General features: G+C 43.6%; 1 protein-coding gene across 2 annotated transcripts in view; it reads right to left on the reverse strand.

Annotated features, from left to right (window-relative positions):
* The window catches only part of Abcc12 (ATP binding cassette subfamily C member 12), a 62,048-nt gene extending 50,002 nt beyond the window's left edge, over window positions 1-12,046 (reverse strand). For both annotated transcript variants that reach the window (XM_046435014.1, XM_046435015.1), the window contains exons 1-7: window positions 11,928-12,046; window positions 9,742-9,897; window positions 7,403-7,550; window positions 6,883-7,116; window positions 5,296-5,469; window positions 4,747-4,894; window positions 1,698-1,846 (exon numbers count right to left, since the gene is read on the reverse strand). In XM_046435014.1, coding sequence (XP_046290970.1) covers window positions 1,698-1,846; window positions 4,747-4,894; window positions 5,296-5,469; window positions 6,883-7,116; window positions 7,403-7,550; window positions 9,742-9,897; window positions 11,928-12,046 — 1,128 coding nt within the window. The remainder of the gene's footprint in view (window positions 1-1,697; window positions 1,847-4,746; window positions 4,895-5,295; window positions 5,470-6,882; window positions 7,117-7,402; window positions 7,551-9,741; window positions 9,898-11,927) is intronic.
* Window positions 12,047-19,227: the final 7,181 nt, after the last annotated feature.

A 19,227-nucleotide genomic window follows, 5' to 3' on the forward strand; every position in this document is an offset into this window, starting at 1 on the left:
ATTGCACTTCCCCCAAAAGTCACCTCCTGTCTTCCTCGGGTTCTTGCTCTCTGAATCTTACCTAGTAGGTAATTATTACGGGTGAATGAAAACAAGTTACCTCCCTTCTCTGGGTACCCCAGGGGTGCATGATCTCATCTCTGAGACTTCATCTTCTCATCTGTCTGACTTCTAATTAGCAGCCTCTCTCCAGCCACCCATTTTAAATATTAATAACACAACTTCCTTCACCAAATCCTAAGTGATGCTGCCTGCTTTTGAAAGGGTCCCATGGACAGGGCCCCAGGCTTCAACTAATTCTACTTACTTTGCTAAGAGGATGATGAAGGATGCTCCTATCACATCTCATCCTAAATACACCCCCAAAGCAATTCTCTCTCAGGTCCCAAAACACCACCTTTGCTCTGGAATCCAGGCCTTCGTTGACAGAGCACCTGGGCTGTCTGACATGACCAAAAACGTCTGAGCTGACCTCCTACTGACATGGTCCTAGCAAAAGAAGCAACTGCAAGCGATTCTGAATCCAAAGAAATAAGAGTTTTGCATTCAGAGAATTTGGTTTGGATCTAAATTTTTTTTAAACCATCACAGTAGAAAATATTAACTATATGCACTTAATTTGGTTTCAAATTGACTTTCTTGATGTGCTACTGCTTTATTGGAGGAAAAACAAATTGGGATCATAGAAAGCAGGCGCAATAATTGGGCAGTGTTCTCATCAGCTTTCAATACATCACTGCCATTGATTTCAGCTTTGGGCTCAAATCCCTTGACTATTCCAGAAAGGAAACTGGGTATGAGGTATTACCTGCCGAAGATCTTGAGAAAATAAAAGCATCTCTCCCTCTCTCTCTCTCTCTCTTTCTCTGCCTCTATCCCTCTCTCTGTCTCTCTCCCTAACCCTTGTTTACTTTCCTCCAACTACTTGTCCTGAAGACATTTCCTTTAATATTTTTGTTGCTTTTTTTCTTTATTTAAGGCAAGGGCTATTTTCTCTCTGGCTCTGTGTTTCTTTACCTTCGAAGGCTCAGGTCCATTGTAAAAAGCAAGCTCATCTCACATTCATCGTGGCTCCCCCCTGAGGCTTGCAACCTACTTTTGCCTGGCCCCGGGTGAGAATCAGGCTAATAAGAACAGCAAACACTGATACAGCACTTAAGGGCCAGGGGTGATTCTGCGTGCTTTGTATAAAATGACTCTTTCAGTCCTCACAACTGCACTGATAGGGACGATTATCCTCCTTGTAAAAGATAATAAAAACCAAGGCAAGATAAGTTCAAAGATTTGCCCTAACTCATAGCTAGGAAGTAGTGGGCAGACCTGGCTCCTAAGCGGGATGGGCTCAGAACCCAACACTGCCTCTCCCAAGACCTCCAAGTCCTTTGACCCAGGGAATGTTCTCAAATTCTCCCTCTTGTAGTATACAGTATAGGAATAAAACATCCAGGTGCTATTTTGGTTTCTATCTTTTCTCCAGACATAAAATTATATCCCACTGTTAACTGGCACCCCTGCCCTGCCATGAACAGAGGGTAAGAATCATGGTTAGGATCTCCTGGAATCCTGGTCACTTTGGACTGGATTCGGGCCTAGTAGCCTATTGTGATTGGGGGCTCTGAGGCCAGGGTCCAACAAAGGTGGGAAGGGGCTTGCCAGGGGCAGGGTACAGAAGAGGCCAGGCCTAGAGATGTTCTTACCACAGGGGCCGTGAGGTTGCGCCTCAGGAGGATGTGGCATGAGAATGTCAATACGATGGCTATGGTGGACACAATGGGGGCCAGGGCTGAGTTTCCACTCTGGACATATCCAGCTTTTTCTAGCAATTTTCTTTCCCTCTTTCTGATATCTGTGAAACAGAGAGCAGTCTGAGGTGGCCTTGTTTTGTATGTCAAGCACCAACAAGAAGACACGTCTCCGTGCCGCCTGGTCCTCCGCCAAATGAGGGTCAGTGATTCCAGTGGTACAGAAGCCCCGGACCAAACCCAGCAGGGATGTGAAGCCAGAGTCGGTTGCCATAACTGGATGGTTTCCAAGGTCCCTTCCTGTCCTGTTACTCTATGTGTCAAGAGTCGCAGGCTCAGATGCCTACGAGGGCCAGGCAAGGACTGTAAGTGACAGGAGTGAGGAGGGGGTGGGCCCAGAGGGAATGTGACCGAATGAAGAGCCCAGACCACAATGAGTGCCTGGGAGCCCAGCATTTCCTTCAGCTCTTCTGAAGTTTGAGGTATGGACCTTTATGAGCTATTTTCCGACTTTTATATGTTGGGAACTCATTGAAAAAAAAAAGTTTATAAATATTGCTGTCCCAGAGACTACCAGACCCTGATGTCCCCTACCAGCCACCAACACTCAAAAGAGTATTTTTCCCTTTCGTAAGACTGCAAGGTACCCAGAACTCTGCACTGCTCACAAATTAAATCCAAACCATCTTCCCCTGGTGTTTACAGTTCTCAGCTCCAATTTTAGCCTCATCTGCAAAAGCCCTTTCACATCAATTGTGCAACGGTGGCGGCTGTTCTTACTGAGTGCTCTCCGCGAGCCAGGTGCGCCACTCAATGCTTCACAGCCCCATCTCTTTAGGTTCTTCTCACCACCCTGACGAGAGGCTATTATGAGGCCCTTTTGACAGGAGAGGACACTACCTTAACAAGTTAACCAGTTTGCCTTTTAAGAGATCGAGGAAGAATCAGAACCCACTTCTACTGGGATTCAGAGCTTTGCTACCCATGTGCCCTTCACCCCAGAACATCCACTTTCCCAAGCATGCACCTGCATCTCCACCCCCAGGATGTTGCTCCTACCTGGGGAAGCCCCAGATCTCTGTGTGTCCACATCCTTCCTGTCCTCTGCCGGGAAGCCTTTCCTGACCTCCCCACCTGGTGTGCTTCCCCCCAGGAGCTCCAGGCAGCCTCTCTCAGGTCTCCCTGGGGCACGTCCCCTTTTTGTCTTACAGAATAATCAATTCAGGTGCTCACTCATCAAACACATTTTAATTCAATGTTTACTATATGATAGGCATTGCATTTGGTGCTAGGGAATAGAGGAATAAATAGGGTCTTGGCCCTCTTCCGGTGGGGGAAGATCAACAATAAAGAAAGAAACAATTAAATAAGATAATTATAAATTTGTTGAATGATCTCAAAGAAATGACCAAGGTAGAGTGATGAAGAGGCATTGGTAGAGCACAGACATGGTTAGGGCTCTGGTCCAGAGGGCCTCTTTGAGTCAGTCACATTGAGAAGAGACCTAAAATCAAATTAGAGTCACTGTGAACATATAAACGAAGGGTTCCAGGCAGAAAAAAATAGCACGTGCAAAGATCCTGAGGTATGAGGGATGTGAGACACTTTGCTTTAGAAACAGAAGGTTCAAAATCTGCACTAAAATGTGGTGAGGTCAGAGTGTTCACCAGGGACAGATCGAGTAGGACCCAATAACCTATAAGGAATTTGGACTTAATTCAAAACATCTAAATTTGAAAAAAATCAAAGTGTTTTAAGAAACCACCGAAGAGTTTCCTGCAGGACCTAATTGGCATTTTTGAAAGGTCACACTGGTGCATAATGTTTTGAGGGGGAAGGTGAAAATCAGGAGGGGGCACAACTAAACCTCCTCGCCACAGCCCGGGAGAGGAGATTGGCTTGAACGGGAGTGGCAGTGGGGTGGAGAGAAGCAGATGGATTCCGGGTATATTCTAGAGAGAGAGCCAACAAATTTGGGACTGTTTTTGAGCTTAGTCATCTCAACCTCCTTTAATCTCAGAATCAGAAACCCTTTGCCTGATCATTTGTGTAACTCCCGTGGTCTTACACATAGTAGGAATTTGATTTTTTTTTTTTTGTAAATTAAACTGATTTGAGTTAAATTGAGTTGAGCTGAAAATGGGATGAAACTTAATGAAACCAAATGAGATTGTGTTGAAGTGAGTTCAGAATGTGAGGAAGTGTGTCTGAGCCCTCAAAGAGAGTCCCGTAGGAAGGCTGATGTGCCCCGTCAGAGGTACTTTCTTCAGCAAGCTCAGAAGCAGGTTTTTCTAAAGCACTTCCCTGATGTGCAGACCCACAGCTTCAGCCCCAATTACACGCTGATGCAAAAGTGTCATCGTAGATCCAGAGAGTTGATTGTAACTGTGATTCATACCATTAATTGGCCAACCACCTGAGTCCATGTTAGCAGTTATGGAAATGTCCCTGCAATTAAGATTTGCATTTATATTTGATTGAAATAGTTTTTAATATCATCTTTAAAAAAAAAAACTAAAAATGCATCCTCAAATCTGCCCAAGAAATGTTGAGTCAGTGGGCCATTCAAACACAAAGCTGATGCAGGTGAGATTTGTGTGTGTGTGAGTGTGAGCGTGTGTGTGTGTGTGTGTGTGTGTTTGTAGATTTCTTATAAGTCAAAGAAATAGCTTGAGGCAGCTCCTCGATTGCTTACAATGTTAGTGGATTATTTTTACTGATTATTTTACCTTTTATCAAAGGTACTGGTCATGCCAGGATCCCGTGCCCCAGTAAAATCACAACCATATGTTGCTCACCCTGGGATTCATCACAACAGATGCCTGGCTCTCTTATAAAGATTATAAAATCTCCATAATCCTTGGGAAAATCCTTGAACCTGCAGAGCATCTCAGGGGGTTCCTTCAACTCACTTCTGCAACGCCTGGCCCTGGGAACCTTAAGAACTCCCTAGAAGAACACATTCTACAGGGTAAGTGGTTCTCTCAGCAGTTTCTCACCCTACCTTGAATGGTGTTCGTAAAAGATCTCTCCCAGGCGTACATTTTAATCAGCTTGATGCAGGTCAGAAACTCATTCATTGTCTGAACGCGCTTGTCTGTCACCGAAATTGCTGATCTTCGGAAAGCTGAATTGAGCCTAGCCATAAACATCTGAAAGCAAGGTATAAACACTGTGTTCGGGGGAGAATTGCTGAGTTGCAGTTGGCCTAAATACTTAGGGACTGGAGCACTAGTGCCAGGAAAAGTTCTGAGAAGTTGGCTGAGCTTCTCAGCCGAGTCCTTCCCTTGAGATTTGGCAGATGACCTGGCCTGGGGGGAAACCGCTGGGGATCAGGCAGGTGATACATAATGAATTGCCAGGATGCAAGGGGGGGAGTGCTGGGGACTTTGGCAAACTGAAGCAGCATGCTCCTTTTCCCCCAAAATATTCAAATTCAAGTTCTTCAAAAACTACACTGTGCCAGCAAAAGAAATGAAGCCTTCTATCCAATTCCATGAGCGCAAATGCAAATGTACAGCGAGCGGTTCCAATCGCAGAGGTCTGCCATTACCTGGATAGGGATGAATATGATATACACGAATATCCCGATGAGAGCTGTGGGTCCCAGAATGAAATAGGCATACACTGCACAAACGGCCATTAGGATAGGGATGGTGGCTGGCAGGGGACAAAACAAGGCAGCTTCAAACAAAGAATAGCTATCACTTGATAGTATATTGAGAACCTGGAAAGAAAGCACATGGGTTCAGGCTTGGGGAAGGGTAACTCAAACATCTCCTCAACTGAGGGTTTTCTGAACGGCTAATGGGGCAGGGCACCTGATGAGTTTTGGGGTCTCATTCTGGACTGAGGATCCCGAAGAGGAATGACTTAAAGAGTAATAGAAACTGCCAGGTGCAGTGGTGCACGCTTGTAATCCCAGCGGCTGGGGAGGCTGAGACAGGAGGATCTCGAGTTCAAAGCCAGCCTCAGCAATGGTGAGGTGCCAAGCAACTCAGCGAGACCCTGTCTCTAAATAAAATACAAAACAGGGCTGGGGATATGGCTCAGTGGTCAAGTGCCCCTGAGGTTCAATCCCCCATAACCCCACCACCACAAAAAAAAAAAAAAAGAGTAATAGAACCATCTAGGTGATGCTGGAGAGACTGCTTGCTGCGTACTCTGTATCTGTTTGCCCTTCTTAGGCAGCAGAGTTCAGGCAGTATGGCGCCCAGCTAAAAGACTACATTTCCCAACCTCCTTGGTGGAAGGGGTGACCGTGGGAAGGGCATGGTGAGATACAAGTCAAAGTGTGTCATGGGATGTTGGGATGGGTTCTAAAGAGGAACCAACCCAACTTGGAAGACACACCCATGTTTGTTTTTCTCTCCCTCTTCCTACCAACTATCTGAAACATGGTTGGGATGTCTGGGATCTCTAGAGTCTATCCTGAACCATTGTGGGAACTACATGCTAAGACAGTGACGAAGAAAAGAGAAGGATCCTGAAATCCTCCTGCCAGCCCTGGATTGCCCTCTTCCAGACTCCTTTTAAATGGTGAAATAAATTCATCTTGGTTAATCCGCTGTTATTTGGGGGTTTCTGTTACTTTCAGAATCTAATCATAATTGATGTGAGACTCTTTGAACACACTGAAAAGAGCAACTGTAAGAGCCAGGCAAGCCCTTTCTCTTAACTCGCACCACTTGGGGTTCCCTTGATTAGGAGAATTTTCTTGAATAAGCAGCAAGGATTTTATTGCTGAGGATTAAGGGCTTAAGAAAATGTCAACTCTGAAGTACAATAGGCATGGTTTTCATAATGGCTTTGGCATCCCAAACGCTACACAATTGGAATTATTGGATCCACCCATCAATCAATTTTATTGAATACCTATGGTTGTGCTCTTCATCGAAAACCAAAGGGATAAGAATGAAGTCACCTCGGAGGCCTGTCCCAGCTGTAACTAGGAAGTCACCCAATTCTCCTTTCTCTGAACTTTTCCCATGTCTTGAGTCCCCACCCCCTCTGAAATGCAACATGATGGATAGGATATGGATAATCAAAAGAAAGGCTAGTGCTCCATCCAGACCTCTCACACATCTTAAAAACTCAAGAATTAATTTTCCAAAAGTAGACTCCTTCTGGACAAGCTTACCTCACCAACAGAGAAGTGTGTCAATGTCTTGAAGGACACCAGGTTTTCGAAAACCAGGGTGGAGAGGGCCACCTTCAACCGGATCGCCGTGCGGTAATTTATGGCCCAGGCAAGGGCCCAAAAGAGGACCTTGGTAACCTCGGTGGCAAAAAGGGCTATGCACAGGCTGATGCCAACCCAGACTTTCCTGGAGGAGCTCTCGGTGTGCTGGAGGATTTGGTGAATGAGAACCGTCTGTAAAACAGCGCGGTGGAGAGAGGAGAGGGCCACTGGGGGTGGAGGTTGGTATACGAGGCCTCAGATAATGTCAGCAAGCAGACTTTATGAGGCAAACTTTTTAATTAATTTCAGTGGCTGCTGCGCTCGACAAGGATTAACTTTATGAAAATTCACCCCTGAGGAGCACAAAGATAATGACAATGTACTAAACCCACCAGTTCGTAGAGAAAGTAACTAATGACATGCTTTGCCCAGCTGGGGACCTAGGAGACAAGGCAGAAGAAGGGCTGCCCCCACTCACCGGCCCGATGGCTGACATGATGATGCATAGGATGTTGGCCAAGATGTCCATCAAGACTCGCGTCCTCTGGAACTTCCAGGCCACTTGGCCCAGGGAGGCCTTCTCGGGACCCACCCTTTCTACCTCTTTATCCCAAAGGATTCGAAATCTATGATGAAAGAACAGAAAAGATATTAACATTGCCATTTAAAACTGCTGTGGTGGGCACACCCTGACAGGGGGTACCACACAGCCCTTGTTCCTGGGAGCAGTGCTTTGCCTTCAGACAAGCAGCATGGATTCACCTTCTTCTTTGCCTGGGCAGGTGGCCTACAGGAGGGGCAGAGGGCAATGCCTAGACAGGGCTGAACAACTGGCACTTGGGCACACTCTGCCTTTGCTTGTACTGCCTCCTGGCCAGCTCTTCTCCAGGGCAAAGAAGACTGTCCACTTCCAAGATCTGAAAGACCAGCATGACAGGAGAGTGGCATGTGAATCAAGAGGCTGAGAGGCATAGCTAGGCCACATCTCCCAGGACCTCAACAGCCTCCATGAGGAGATTAGATTGTATTCCAATCTCAAGTGCAAGAGAAGCCATCCCAGGTTTTTAAGCCACTATAACAGGACCATTTCACTTATCTAAAAGATCGCTCAGCTGCTGTGAAAGCAATGGATTATTGGAGGAGCAAGGGAAAGGTAAGGATCCCACAGTAGAAGACTATTGGCATCCAGGTGGGAGGTGCACAGTTCAGTAGTGGGTGCAAGGAAAGGTGGAAGGGAGTGACAGCAAGACTCACCCATGAATTAGAGATGGGCGGAATGGAGAAGGGTGGATCCCAGTTTCTTGGATTGACCAACCATGTGAAGGAAGTTTAAGGAGTCAGGGAAAAGAGGAAGAGGAGAAGATTACCAAGTTGGGACTGAGATCACTAATGTAGTTTTAAGCACTTGCCTAGCGCGTGCAAGGCCCTGGGTTCAATCTCCAGCATGTGCACACACACACACAGAATTCAGATTTGGATATAGATGCTTGTGAGTCACCCAAATGTCACTGTGCAGTGTCATGCTAGGTGTGCAGATTCAGAATCTGGAAGAGAGGCCAGGACTAGAGATGGGTATATCATTGAGTAGCCCGCATGTGCTTGGTGTCTAAGCTTTTGAAACAGAAGACAGCATAGAAGAGGATCTAAGATGATGTGGGGTAGATGGAAGGGCACAAGAAAAACGAGAGAGTCAGGCCAGAGAGCTGGAAGGAAAATCCAGTACTCCACAAATGCCGGTTCAGCCCTTTTCTTTCAGTGCTGCCTGGCAACTTTCTCCAGACAGTAGATTCTATCTAGAAATTACCACTGGCTGAGATGGCTTCAGGGCAGAGATGAGGGGAAGTACCATTCTAGAAGCAATGGCAAGGCTACAACTAACACTCCAGCCCTTTGAGTGTTTACCCCAAACTAAGCCCTGTACTTTACCCCCATGTGGCCAAAGACAGGGTGAAAAATATCACAAGGGCCTTTGAGAACTTCTTCCTTATTGAAGACATTCTTGGTCATCAGAACTATAGCATTCAATGCAGCTGGTGGAAAGAATAAAAGTGAAGTCTCTGTGTGCACAAGTCTTCGTGCATTTCCAACTGAAAAGAGCAAAGTGATGAACAACTACAGAGTATATTTCACTTTTTTTCCTTAAATGTAAAAAGCACAACCTGTGGGTGGGGAGGAAAAAGAAGAGGCATTGCCCTGTCAAGGATGATGGCACAGGGCCTGTTTCATCAGAGTAGGAAGATCCTGGAAAGGACCACATCAACATTTTAACAGTGTTTAACCTCTGCGATGGGAAGCAAGAATATGCTAGGGATACTTGCACTGCTTAAATTTTGTTGCTTTAACATTTTTATAATGAACATGAATTGGCTTGGACCAATGACATTTCCATTTTTACAAGTCAAAATGGCAAATACTGGTGGTCACGTTGGGTTCAGCCTAGGTGCCTTTTGTGATACAGAAGTCCAATAATGGTTTCTAAAATGAAACACAACACAATGCCAAGAGCTCTATGCAGCAGCCTGGCAGGGCCACCAACATCCAGCAAAGTGAGTTTCCAGACACCTTTGTTCTACAAAGGAACTGAAGGACCTGAGCCTCAGACTGGAGCTCTCCAACCAACTCTGCCCAACCCTCACCTCCCCTGAGGCAAGAAGGGCAGACAGTCAGCCCAGGTCTCAGAGAGCAGGCACTGAGCAGGATCACCAGCCGCTCTGTGCATCAGTTCCATACAGGGGAAATGGAGGCACCCAGAGGGGACCCCAGGACCCCTTCCTAGGGTTGGCACTCTCCCCAGGACATGGAAGCAAATTCAGGTACCTTCTGGCGTTGGTGTCAGATGAGTCATATGGTGACAGCGGGGGCAGGGTGTCCACAGTCAGCGTGTGCCTGTACCCTCTAACCATCATTGGTGTAAGCCAGGAGAATGTGGCAAAGGAGAGCAGCCCTGCATCGTCTACCGGGTTGGATGCCAACCTACAGACAAATGCAATACTCGGTGTTTCTGGGTGTTGGGGTCATTGCCCTGGCCCCCTAGTTCGACTTAGTAACCACAATAATAACCACAGCCACACTTAGAACCTGGGACTTGCATTCATTCACCCTGGGGCCAGTTTATACAAGCTCATGAGAGACATTATTAAATTTTCAGGAATTTTGCAAGTCAATTGCTAAATGCAGCCAATATTCAAAATTAAGTTACATAAATTTAAATAAATTATCCAAAAGACAAAAGGTGGCTCCACACTCAGATCTCATCACTTCCTAATTATGTTACTATTATCTGTTTTCTTGAAGTTATTTGCATCTATTATCATCTTTATACTGGAAATACCATGGGATGGGATGGTACCGGGTATCTCTTCCCAACTTCGTATTCAATAGCATCATATAGATGGCTCAAAATCGACCATGGTAGAGTATTTACACAACAATAATTGATAAGTGTTATAAACCAATGATTTTTTTTTCAGTGAAATGGTTGTTGAACATTTTGCCAAAGCTTGAGCCTCATGATCATCTCATGGGAAGAAGGGCACTTGCCACATTTGATAAATGAGGAAATGAGAGACCCATTAGTTGACCCTCAGAGGGATCAAGTACCTGTCTTTTGCTTTCCAGGGTACTGGTAAAGTCCAGAGCAGGGCATGCCACAGAGGGCAAGGCGTCCCAAGAAGGTAAGAGCTGAAGGGAAACTCTGGGCTTATTATGAGGACTGAGGGCACCGACACATACAAAGTGCTACGTAAGTATTACCTAACGGATAAAGGAAAGAGATAGGAAAGGCAAAGGGGCAGGAAGAAGAAATGGAGAGGAGCAGGAGGAAGAGGAGGAGGAGGAAACTGAAGAGAAAGAGGAGGAAGATGAAGAGATAAAAGGAAGAGGAAGGGAAGAAGAAAGGAAGGAAGAGGAAGAAGAAAAGAGAGGAAAGAAGGAAAAAGGAAATGTGCCTAAGAAAGAAGAAAAACCAATGTTTTTGCCCTTGAGGAATGAATCGAGTAAGACAGAATAAAAGTCAAAGACACAGAGCATTAGCTACCAATTACTGAATGTTAGCTGTATTCCAGATGCCCGAGCTCTATATTGTGAAGAGGGTTCCAAGCAAGCTCAGGCTGGCAGTGTCCCCTCTCAAATGCACACTGTGTCTATTCACCATTATTTCAGAGCTTTCTCAGGTGCACCAGTGTGCAGCCCATGATTGCAGGAAGTTCATTCCCCGCAGGGTCAAACCTGAACTAAGAGTGTGTTAGACCATGGGTCAATGCTCCCACCTCACATCCTTTGGGTAGGAGCTTGGACCCTTCTCAGGAGTCGAGTCCCCCTTGCCTATAGCAGTGGCCCATCCCATGTTGCCTTTTATTCCTTCCCTGACTCACTCTCCCTAAATCTTTATCCCTGCTTCTTGGAAGGTGGAGTGGCCAATTAGCCCCGTTGGCCCTATCCAACAGCCAGCCAAGCCCAGGAGCACAGTCACCTTGCTGGGCAACGGATGCCTAAGACCAGGTGAACTACCCCCAACTAACTCAGCCCAAGTTGCTTTACTTTATGGGCCGCCCATAAAATTATAAGCTAAATACGTGGCAATTGTCTTAAGCCACTAAGTGTTGGGGGAAGTTTGTTAAAAAGTAAAGGCTGTCTCCAGGCAAGTTATTTAACCTTTCTTGTGCCTCGGTTTCCTCTCCTATCAGGTAAAGACAATACCAGTACCTCCAGGGTGGTTATGAAGAGTGGATGAGATGTTTGCAAAGCACTTGTGCAGGTCCTGGCACATGAAAAGCTCTCTTTTAATGTTTGCTCTTGATTCCCCTTCATCAAAGGACAGGAGGAGACAGGAATTGAGTGATCAGGAAGTGGGTACATGGGCAGATGGGTGGATGAACAAAGGACAAACATGCAGAGCAGCACATTGCGGGGGAGGAGGGAAGTGCCCACTCTGCTCATGGGCTCACAGCTATCCCTGGGTCAGATCCTGTCCTGACCCCACTTCAATCCTCCTCCAGACTTACCTTGCATAGGGACGCACCGGGATCATGGTCTTCAAGCTGGGGTCATATCTGTCTGAAAAGGACCTCCGCTGGCCTCGCCGATCCAGATCAGAGATAAGATAGGGTCCTTCCCCAACCATCATGAGGGCTCTCTGGACCCCTAGTCCAAAAGCCTAGGGACACTTTTACTCTGTGGCAGAGAGATGGGGAAGGCTCACTGAGAAATGAAGACGTCTGGAATAGTCAAAGAGCTCCTACCCAACCCAGACCTGATCCCCTGCATTGACCCCACAGACCTGGTTTTACCAACTCGCCATCCACATTTATGCAGGAGTAGGACCCAAAGCCCCACCACATCCCTTAACTCCATCCTGATACTTCCTTCTTAGTAAGAGCATTTTGCTCCTATTCTTTTCCCCTGTTGGGTTGAATGGGAGCAAAAAAAAAAAAAAAATCCTATTGTGAGTTTTCTGGTAGAAACCAGGCTGAATCCCAGCCTGGCAAAAATAATTTCTAAGAAACTGGGTTTGCCCTCTTAGCATGATCCAAAGTGAGAATTTTCACACCCCACACACCCTTTATTCTCCCAGATTACCTCCAGAAGCTTGTGTATCTACATCCCCTTTACCTGGATACCCACTGATAAGAGAACTTCAACCTCTCAGGACCAGACCCACATTTTTTCCCACTTCTGTGGTCCCTGCCCCCAATGGAATCAAACAACCCAGTTGGAGAGGACACTTTTCAATGTGGTATGTCCAGTCCACAAACCAAACACCTCATTCTCTAATCTCCTAAGGATTTCAGTCGCTTCTTTTCCTGTGTTGGGTTGCTTGGGAGCTTAAAAGCTACTCTTGCTTTAGGATTCCATGACATTCCTCTCCCCATATCCTAAAAATAATTTCTCCTTTGATTTTGTTTAACCTCACCTCTGTTAAGTTGGTTCCTGTCACTTGCAATCAGAAGCTTTAATATTATATACACAAAGGAGTCACTCACACCCCCATGAGTTCTCTCCATAAGTCTGAATATACCAATTCCCACCAAGGTGTTAAACATACAGCATGGCAGAGCTGGGAGTATCCTCAGATGCAAACTGTTCCAAAGTCCTTATTATACAGAAAAGGAAACAGAGGTCCAGAGAGAGGAAAGATTTCCTCCAGTGTATATGGAGAAGAATGTCACCATCTCACCTGGGGCAGTCTAGAAACAAGGGAAACTGAGATTCCCTACTTTCTGCAATAACCTTGGGAAATCCCTTGCTTATATTACAAGAGGTACTTCTCTGGGAAAATATGATGGTGGGTTTTTTTAATTAAAAAATATTTTGAAAATCAAAATGTCTTTATCACAAAAACACAAATTCTCCAAAGTGGAAACGGAAGCCTTGTAGTCAGCTGGAAGAGGCACATGCAGTAGATCTGCTCAAAATTTCTCCAGTCATTCAGTTAGTGAATACTCATTACCTGTATACCACAGACCCAGCTTCTAGACTCCTGATTCAATCAGAAAATTAGAAGTTACCAATCAAACTCACTACTGCTTACGTGTACCCTACTCTGTACTCCACTCTCCGTTTACACCAACTAACACTGAGCACCAGCCCAGCTGAGAGTCTCAACACTCCCCGAACAAGGTGCCAGCTCCTCCTTCCTTGGGGTCTTTGTACTCACCACTGCCACCATTGGAACAATCTCCTATTCCTCCCTTCTCTGGACCAACTCCTGCTCAGGCATCAGGGCTCATTTCAGACCCATCTTTTTCTGGGAAAACTTCCCCACTTACTTTTCTATTTACCCAAACAGACTATGAGCTTCATGTCAGTCTCTTTCACAGCTATATTTCTCACCTGGCCCAGTTCCTATGTGTACTGGATGTTCAGTACATATTTGTCAAATGGATCACTAGTCATGAGTAAGACAGTAGTCTAGGACAAATCCCCCCACAAGGAGAAATTAATACACAATATCACACAGTATAATGTGAACCACAGTATTATATTAGCCCTAGGGAAAAAAATACCACAAAAGGGGGTTAAAGATAAGAAGTTTTAATCAAGTTAATAGAATGGAATAGTAAATAATAGATTAACCCACCCCCCAAAAAAAGATAGGCAAGTAAAAACAGAGGAAGAAAAACAGAAGGAATACATAGAAAACCAATAGCAAGCCAATAGATTTAAACCCAACCTTATAATTATTGCGTTAAATATTAAAGGACTAAATATTCCAGTTAAAAAACAAAGATTGTCAGACAAGGTGTAAAAGCAAGATCCAATGATATGCTGCCTACAAGAGGTGTATTTTAAATATAAAGACATGAGTGGTTGAAAATAAAAGGCTAGAAAAGGAAATTCAATACTAACAGTAAGAAGTGAATAGATGTATTTATGATCTTCAAATAAGGAAGGATTTCTTAAAGAAAATTCAAAAAGTAAGTCATAAGTTTGAAACTATAAGATGTCTGTTCATCAGAAGGCACAATGTTTAAAAGATTTGCTGGTATAAATGTGATGCATTTAATTATAAAGAATTAGCATGCAGAAATCAAAGCATTTTCAATACATTAATAGCAAAAAAAAACAATCAATTAAAAAAGTGAGAAAAAGATAGAAATAGGCAATTGATAGATGAGTCAAATAAACACAAGAAAATATGTTCAATTTCTAAGTGCCCGGGAATTGTGGATTAAAACCAAACTACAGTAATAACCATGTGTCATTCTTCAAATAGGCAATATTAAAAAGCATAAAAACTTCACATACCAACCCTTAAATCCTGATGGTGGGGCTATAAATTGAACAACTAATTTGTAAAGCAATATGGCATTACCCGATCAAGTTAAAGATTGTCTTACTAACAAAGCTACCTTATCCTCCCTGGATATGGACATGCCAGGGGAAATTCTGCCTGTCCAATCAGTCACATACAGAGTGGCCACAAACTTTGCAAGATCTTTTTCATTTTCCTCACAATTCTCCACCACCTCTATTAGCCTCTCTTCTCTCATACTTACTGGTGTCAATACGGAAGTTAATCTAGAAAAACCACAAGGAAACAATCCACAGAGGATTTAATCTCATACAAAAATATCTTTATGGCCCCTCTACAAGAATATTTGAAGTAACTCTGTTTACAGCATCTCAGACATCTGCAAATAGGAAAATAGATGAACAAATTGTATAATATGAACAGAGTATATTACTATTCAATGCTAAATATTAATGTGCTAGGTCCACACATCAACCTATGTGAATGTCACACACAATAAATTGAGAACAGAAAAATTAATAAATTGCAAAAAATTGCACTCCGAAACAACTGCACAAAGTTCACATACTTTCAAAACAATAAATATATTTCTTTTACCAATAACTGTATTTGCAATACAATTCCACTTCTCCAGGTACCCATGACTCCTTTTCCTGAAGAATGATATTAGAAACCAAGATCTGGGCACTAGGTTTTTTCCTTTGTTATTGGAGTACTTTTGCTTCTGGGCCCTCTCAGATGATGAAACAAGGAATATACGTGTGTATATTGGCTAGTGCAAATGCACATAGCTATAAATATTTCTATATGTAACTATCTGTACCTATTTTAAGATAAGCATACTGATTCTCCAACTTTAATCCATTACCATAATTGTCCTAATTCTAGCATCCTCTCCTTGCTTATCTACAAACTCCAAATCTAAAAGTGAAAAACCTGGTTCTCACCATCCACTATCCATTTATTTAATTATCCAATTAAGTATACATGCAGAGCAGCATCAAAATTATCAACCTATTACCCTGCAAGAAACAACTAGAGTACAATGCTTCCAAGAGTTCAGTGCAATATAGGAAAAAAAAATAATAACTTTACAGTGAAGATAACCTGACAATCACCACCTCAGCCAGCTGATATTGGGGTCAGTATCAAGAGTGGTAAGTCATGTGGATAATATGTGCCCTTGAAATGATGTGATGAGAACGATCTTCCTCCCCCAAACCTATAATCCCAGCCTAATCTTGAGAAACACAGGAGACAAATACCGGTTGAGGGACATTCCTGACCAGTGCTCCTTCAATTATCAAGGTCGGGGCTGGGGTGTAGCTCAGTGGTAGAGTATGTCCTTCCCATTCATGAGGCCCTGGGTTTAATCCCCAGAACCAAAGCAAAACTATCAAGGCCATCAAAAATAAGGAAAGTCTGAGCAAATAACACAGCCAGGAGGAACTTAAAGGAAACGGAACAACTAAAGTGGTATCTTGGATGAGATCTTGGAACAGAAAAAAGACATTAGATAAAAACTAAGAAAAGCTAATGTAGCAATATTTGTTTGTGAATTAGAATACACATACTGTGATAAGACAGGATATTATATGTAGGGAAAACTGGATGTGGGGTATGTGGGAACTTTCTGTACTATTTTTACAGTTTTTCTATACATTTAAAACTTTCTTAAAAAATAAAGTTCAGGGGCTGGGGTTGTGGCTCAGTGGTAGAGCGCTTGCCTAGCATGTGGGAGGCACTGGGTTCGATTCTCAGCACCACATATAAATAAATAAAGGTCCATCAACAACTAATAAAATATTTTTAAAAAATAAAATAAAGTTCATTTTTAAGAAATTCAACATGATGGCTACCTCTGGGTGTAGGGAATGAGATCTGGAAGTTACACAGGGATGCTCCTATGTCATAATATTTAATCATAAGCCCTGCAACCAGGCTGCATGTGCTGTCACTGAGTCATGCAGAACACCTGTGCTAGAGAAGATCCAAGGACAGAGAGGTCAGTATGATCTGGAAGGAGGATGGTATTAGAAAGAATGTCCCGGGGGAGGTGAGACTGCATCTGGGTTATTGCAGAAGAAAGGAAAGGAAAGAAGAGTTTGAGAGAAAGCCCAGACCAAGGCTTTTGGCCAAGACTGAGTGTGTTTGTGGAGCTGCATGGCGAGGTTCCTAAGGGGACCTTACCATGTGCAGCAAGCTTTGGTAAGAGAGTCAAGAAATAAGGCTGTCATAAAGAAGAATGAAATTATGGCATTTGCTGGCAAGTAAATGAAACTGGAGAATATCGTGCTAAGTGAAATAAGCCAATCCCAGAAAACAAAAAGCCGAATGTTCTCTCTGATATGTGGATACTGACACATAATAAGGGGTGTGGAGAGGGAAGAATAGAAATTCATGGGATTAAACAAAGGGGAATGAAGGGAAGGGAGGGGCGAGGGAAATAGGAAAGACAGTAGAATAAATGGGACATAACTCTCCTATGTTCACATATGAATACATGACCAGTGTAACTCCACCTCATGTACAACCACAAGAATGGGCATTTATATTCCATGTATCTATAATTGTCAAAGTACACTGTACTGTCATGCATATCTCAAAAGAACAAATTAAAAAAAAAAAACAAGGCTGGGAATAAAGGGCTTCAGATTTGCCCATTTATGTAGACAGCAGTCTTATCGGTTGGTTCCTATATAGGACTAGATCAAGGCTAAAATGTTCCTGTAGAACTTTTTCCAAAAAAAATTCTGTTAGTAGTTAATTTTCTATCACTGTGACCAAAATACCTGACAAGAACAACTTAGGGGAGGAGAAGTTTCTTTGGGCTCATGCTTTCAGAGATTCAGCCAATGGGTAGCCAACTCCACTGCTCTGAGCCCATGGAGAGGCAGAACATCATGGTGGACAGGCATGGTGGAGGGAAGCTGCTCAGCTTATCACAGCCAAGAAACAGAGAGAGGGAGGGAGAAGCCAGGGACAAAATATATAATCTCCAGGCATGACCCCAGTGACCCACTTCCTCCAGCCATCTGCCTACAGCTACTACCCAGTAATCCATTCAAATCATTAACAAACACATAAACTGGATTAATCCACTACAGCTCTCACAATCTAATAATTTTACCTCCTGCATTAATACATGAGCTTTTGGGGGGGGGGCGGTGCGGGGAGGGGGTATGCATCCCATAATCCAAACTATGGCAACTTCTATTTGTGTATCAAAAGTTCTTCAGAGTTTTCTCTACCCAAAGCATCATGCCCCTGGCCTTTCTGAATTTGTTTCAGGAAGACAATGGAGAGCTGCTAGTCACTCTAAAGGATGCTCAGTCTGAGAACAGAAAAGAAATTGGTCTCTCATCCTTAGAATGGTCATTGGTCTCTGAGTAAATGCAATCCAGTTCTGACCATAAAGGCAAGAAGAGACCAGGACATGGACATAGCCTTTGTGCACAGTCTTGAAACCATTTTCTGATCCTTAATACCACTGCACTACAGGTGAGTGATCAAGCTATGGTCCCTGACAATTTCTTGTGACCTCCTACTAGCTTCTGGACCACTCTCCTGCTCACCATGACCTGAGCAAAGCAGAAGAAAGAATTCACCGCAAGTTCTGAAATCCAATTGAAATTATTTGGGGGTGAAAGAATCACAGAATCCAAGAATTTCAAGAACTCAAGAAGACCTCAGATATGGCAAACTCAGCCACCCATATGAGGATTTCCTCTGGCCAACCTGATCCTGCTTCAACAAGCTTTGGCAACAGACCTCTGAATCTTCTTAAGACAGCCCTCATGTAGCACACATGCAGGAAATGCATAAACTGAATCCAGAGGAGATGTCAGACAAGCTCAAAGACACATTCTACAAAATAACTGGCCTGGGCGATTCAGAAGCATTATTATCCCGAAAGACAAGGGAAGGTGAGGGGAAAGCTTTGAATTGCAGGAAACTAAAGAGACATAACAGCTAAAAGCAATATGCAATTCTGGATGGGATACTGGACTGAAAAAAATAAGATTCAAAAATGTTCTTGGGACAACAAGAGAAAGCTGAATATGGATTCTATATAATTATGTTATATCAAAGTTAAATTTCCTGACTTTAATCATTGTACATTTGGATCATTTTGATCAGATGTTCTTTGAAAATACATACTGAAGAATTTAAGGATAATGGAGCAAAATACACACAGTTGACTTTGAAATGTGTCAGAAAAAATAATAATAATGCATAGAAAGAGATTGGTAAAACAATTGTGGCAAAAATATTTGTTTGCAAAATCTGAGTAAAGGGTAGTCAGAATTTCTTAGGGTTGTTCTTCCTACTTTTCTGTACATTTGAAATCATTTCAAAATTAAAAGTTAAGTACTTTTAAAGGAAATAGCTCTAAAGGGAATCCAGTTTTTCCCTCTGTAGAACCAGATGCTATTTTCCGGCAACCACTGCTGTGGTCTCAGCCATTTAGACAAAATCTATGCCCTTTCTATATGCCCTCTGATATTCTAGGACGACCTTCATTTCCTTCATTTCAACTCACAATGCCC

This window comes from Marmota monax, unplaced genomic scaffold (assembly GCF_021218885.2).
Source record: "Marmota monax isolate L192 unplaced genomic scaffold, Marmota_monax_Labrador192_F-V1.1 WCK01_AAM20220418_F8-fsc00024, whole genome shotgun sequence".
Classification (NCBI taxonomy): domain Eukaryota; kingdom Metazoa; phylum Chordata; class Mammalia; order Rodentia; family Sciuridae; genus Marmota; species Marmota monax.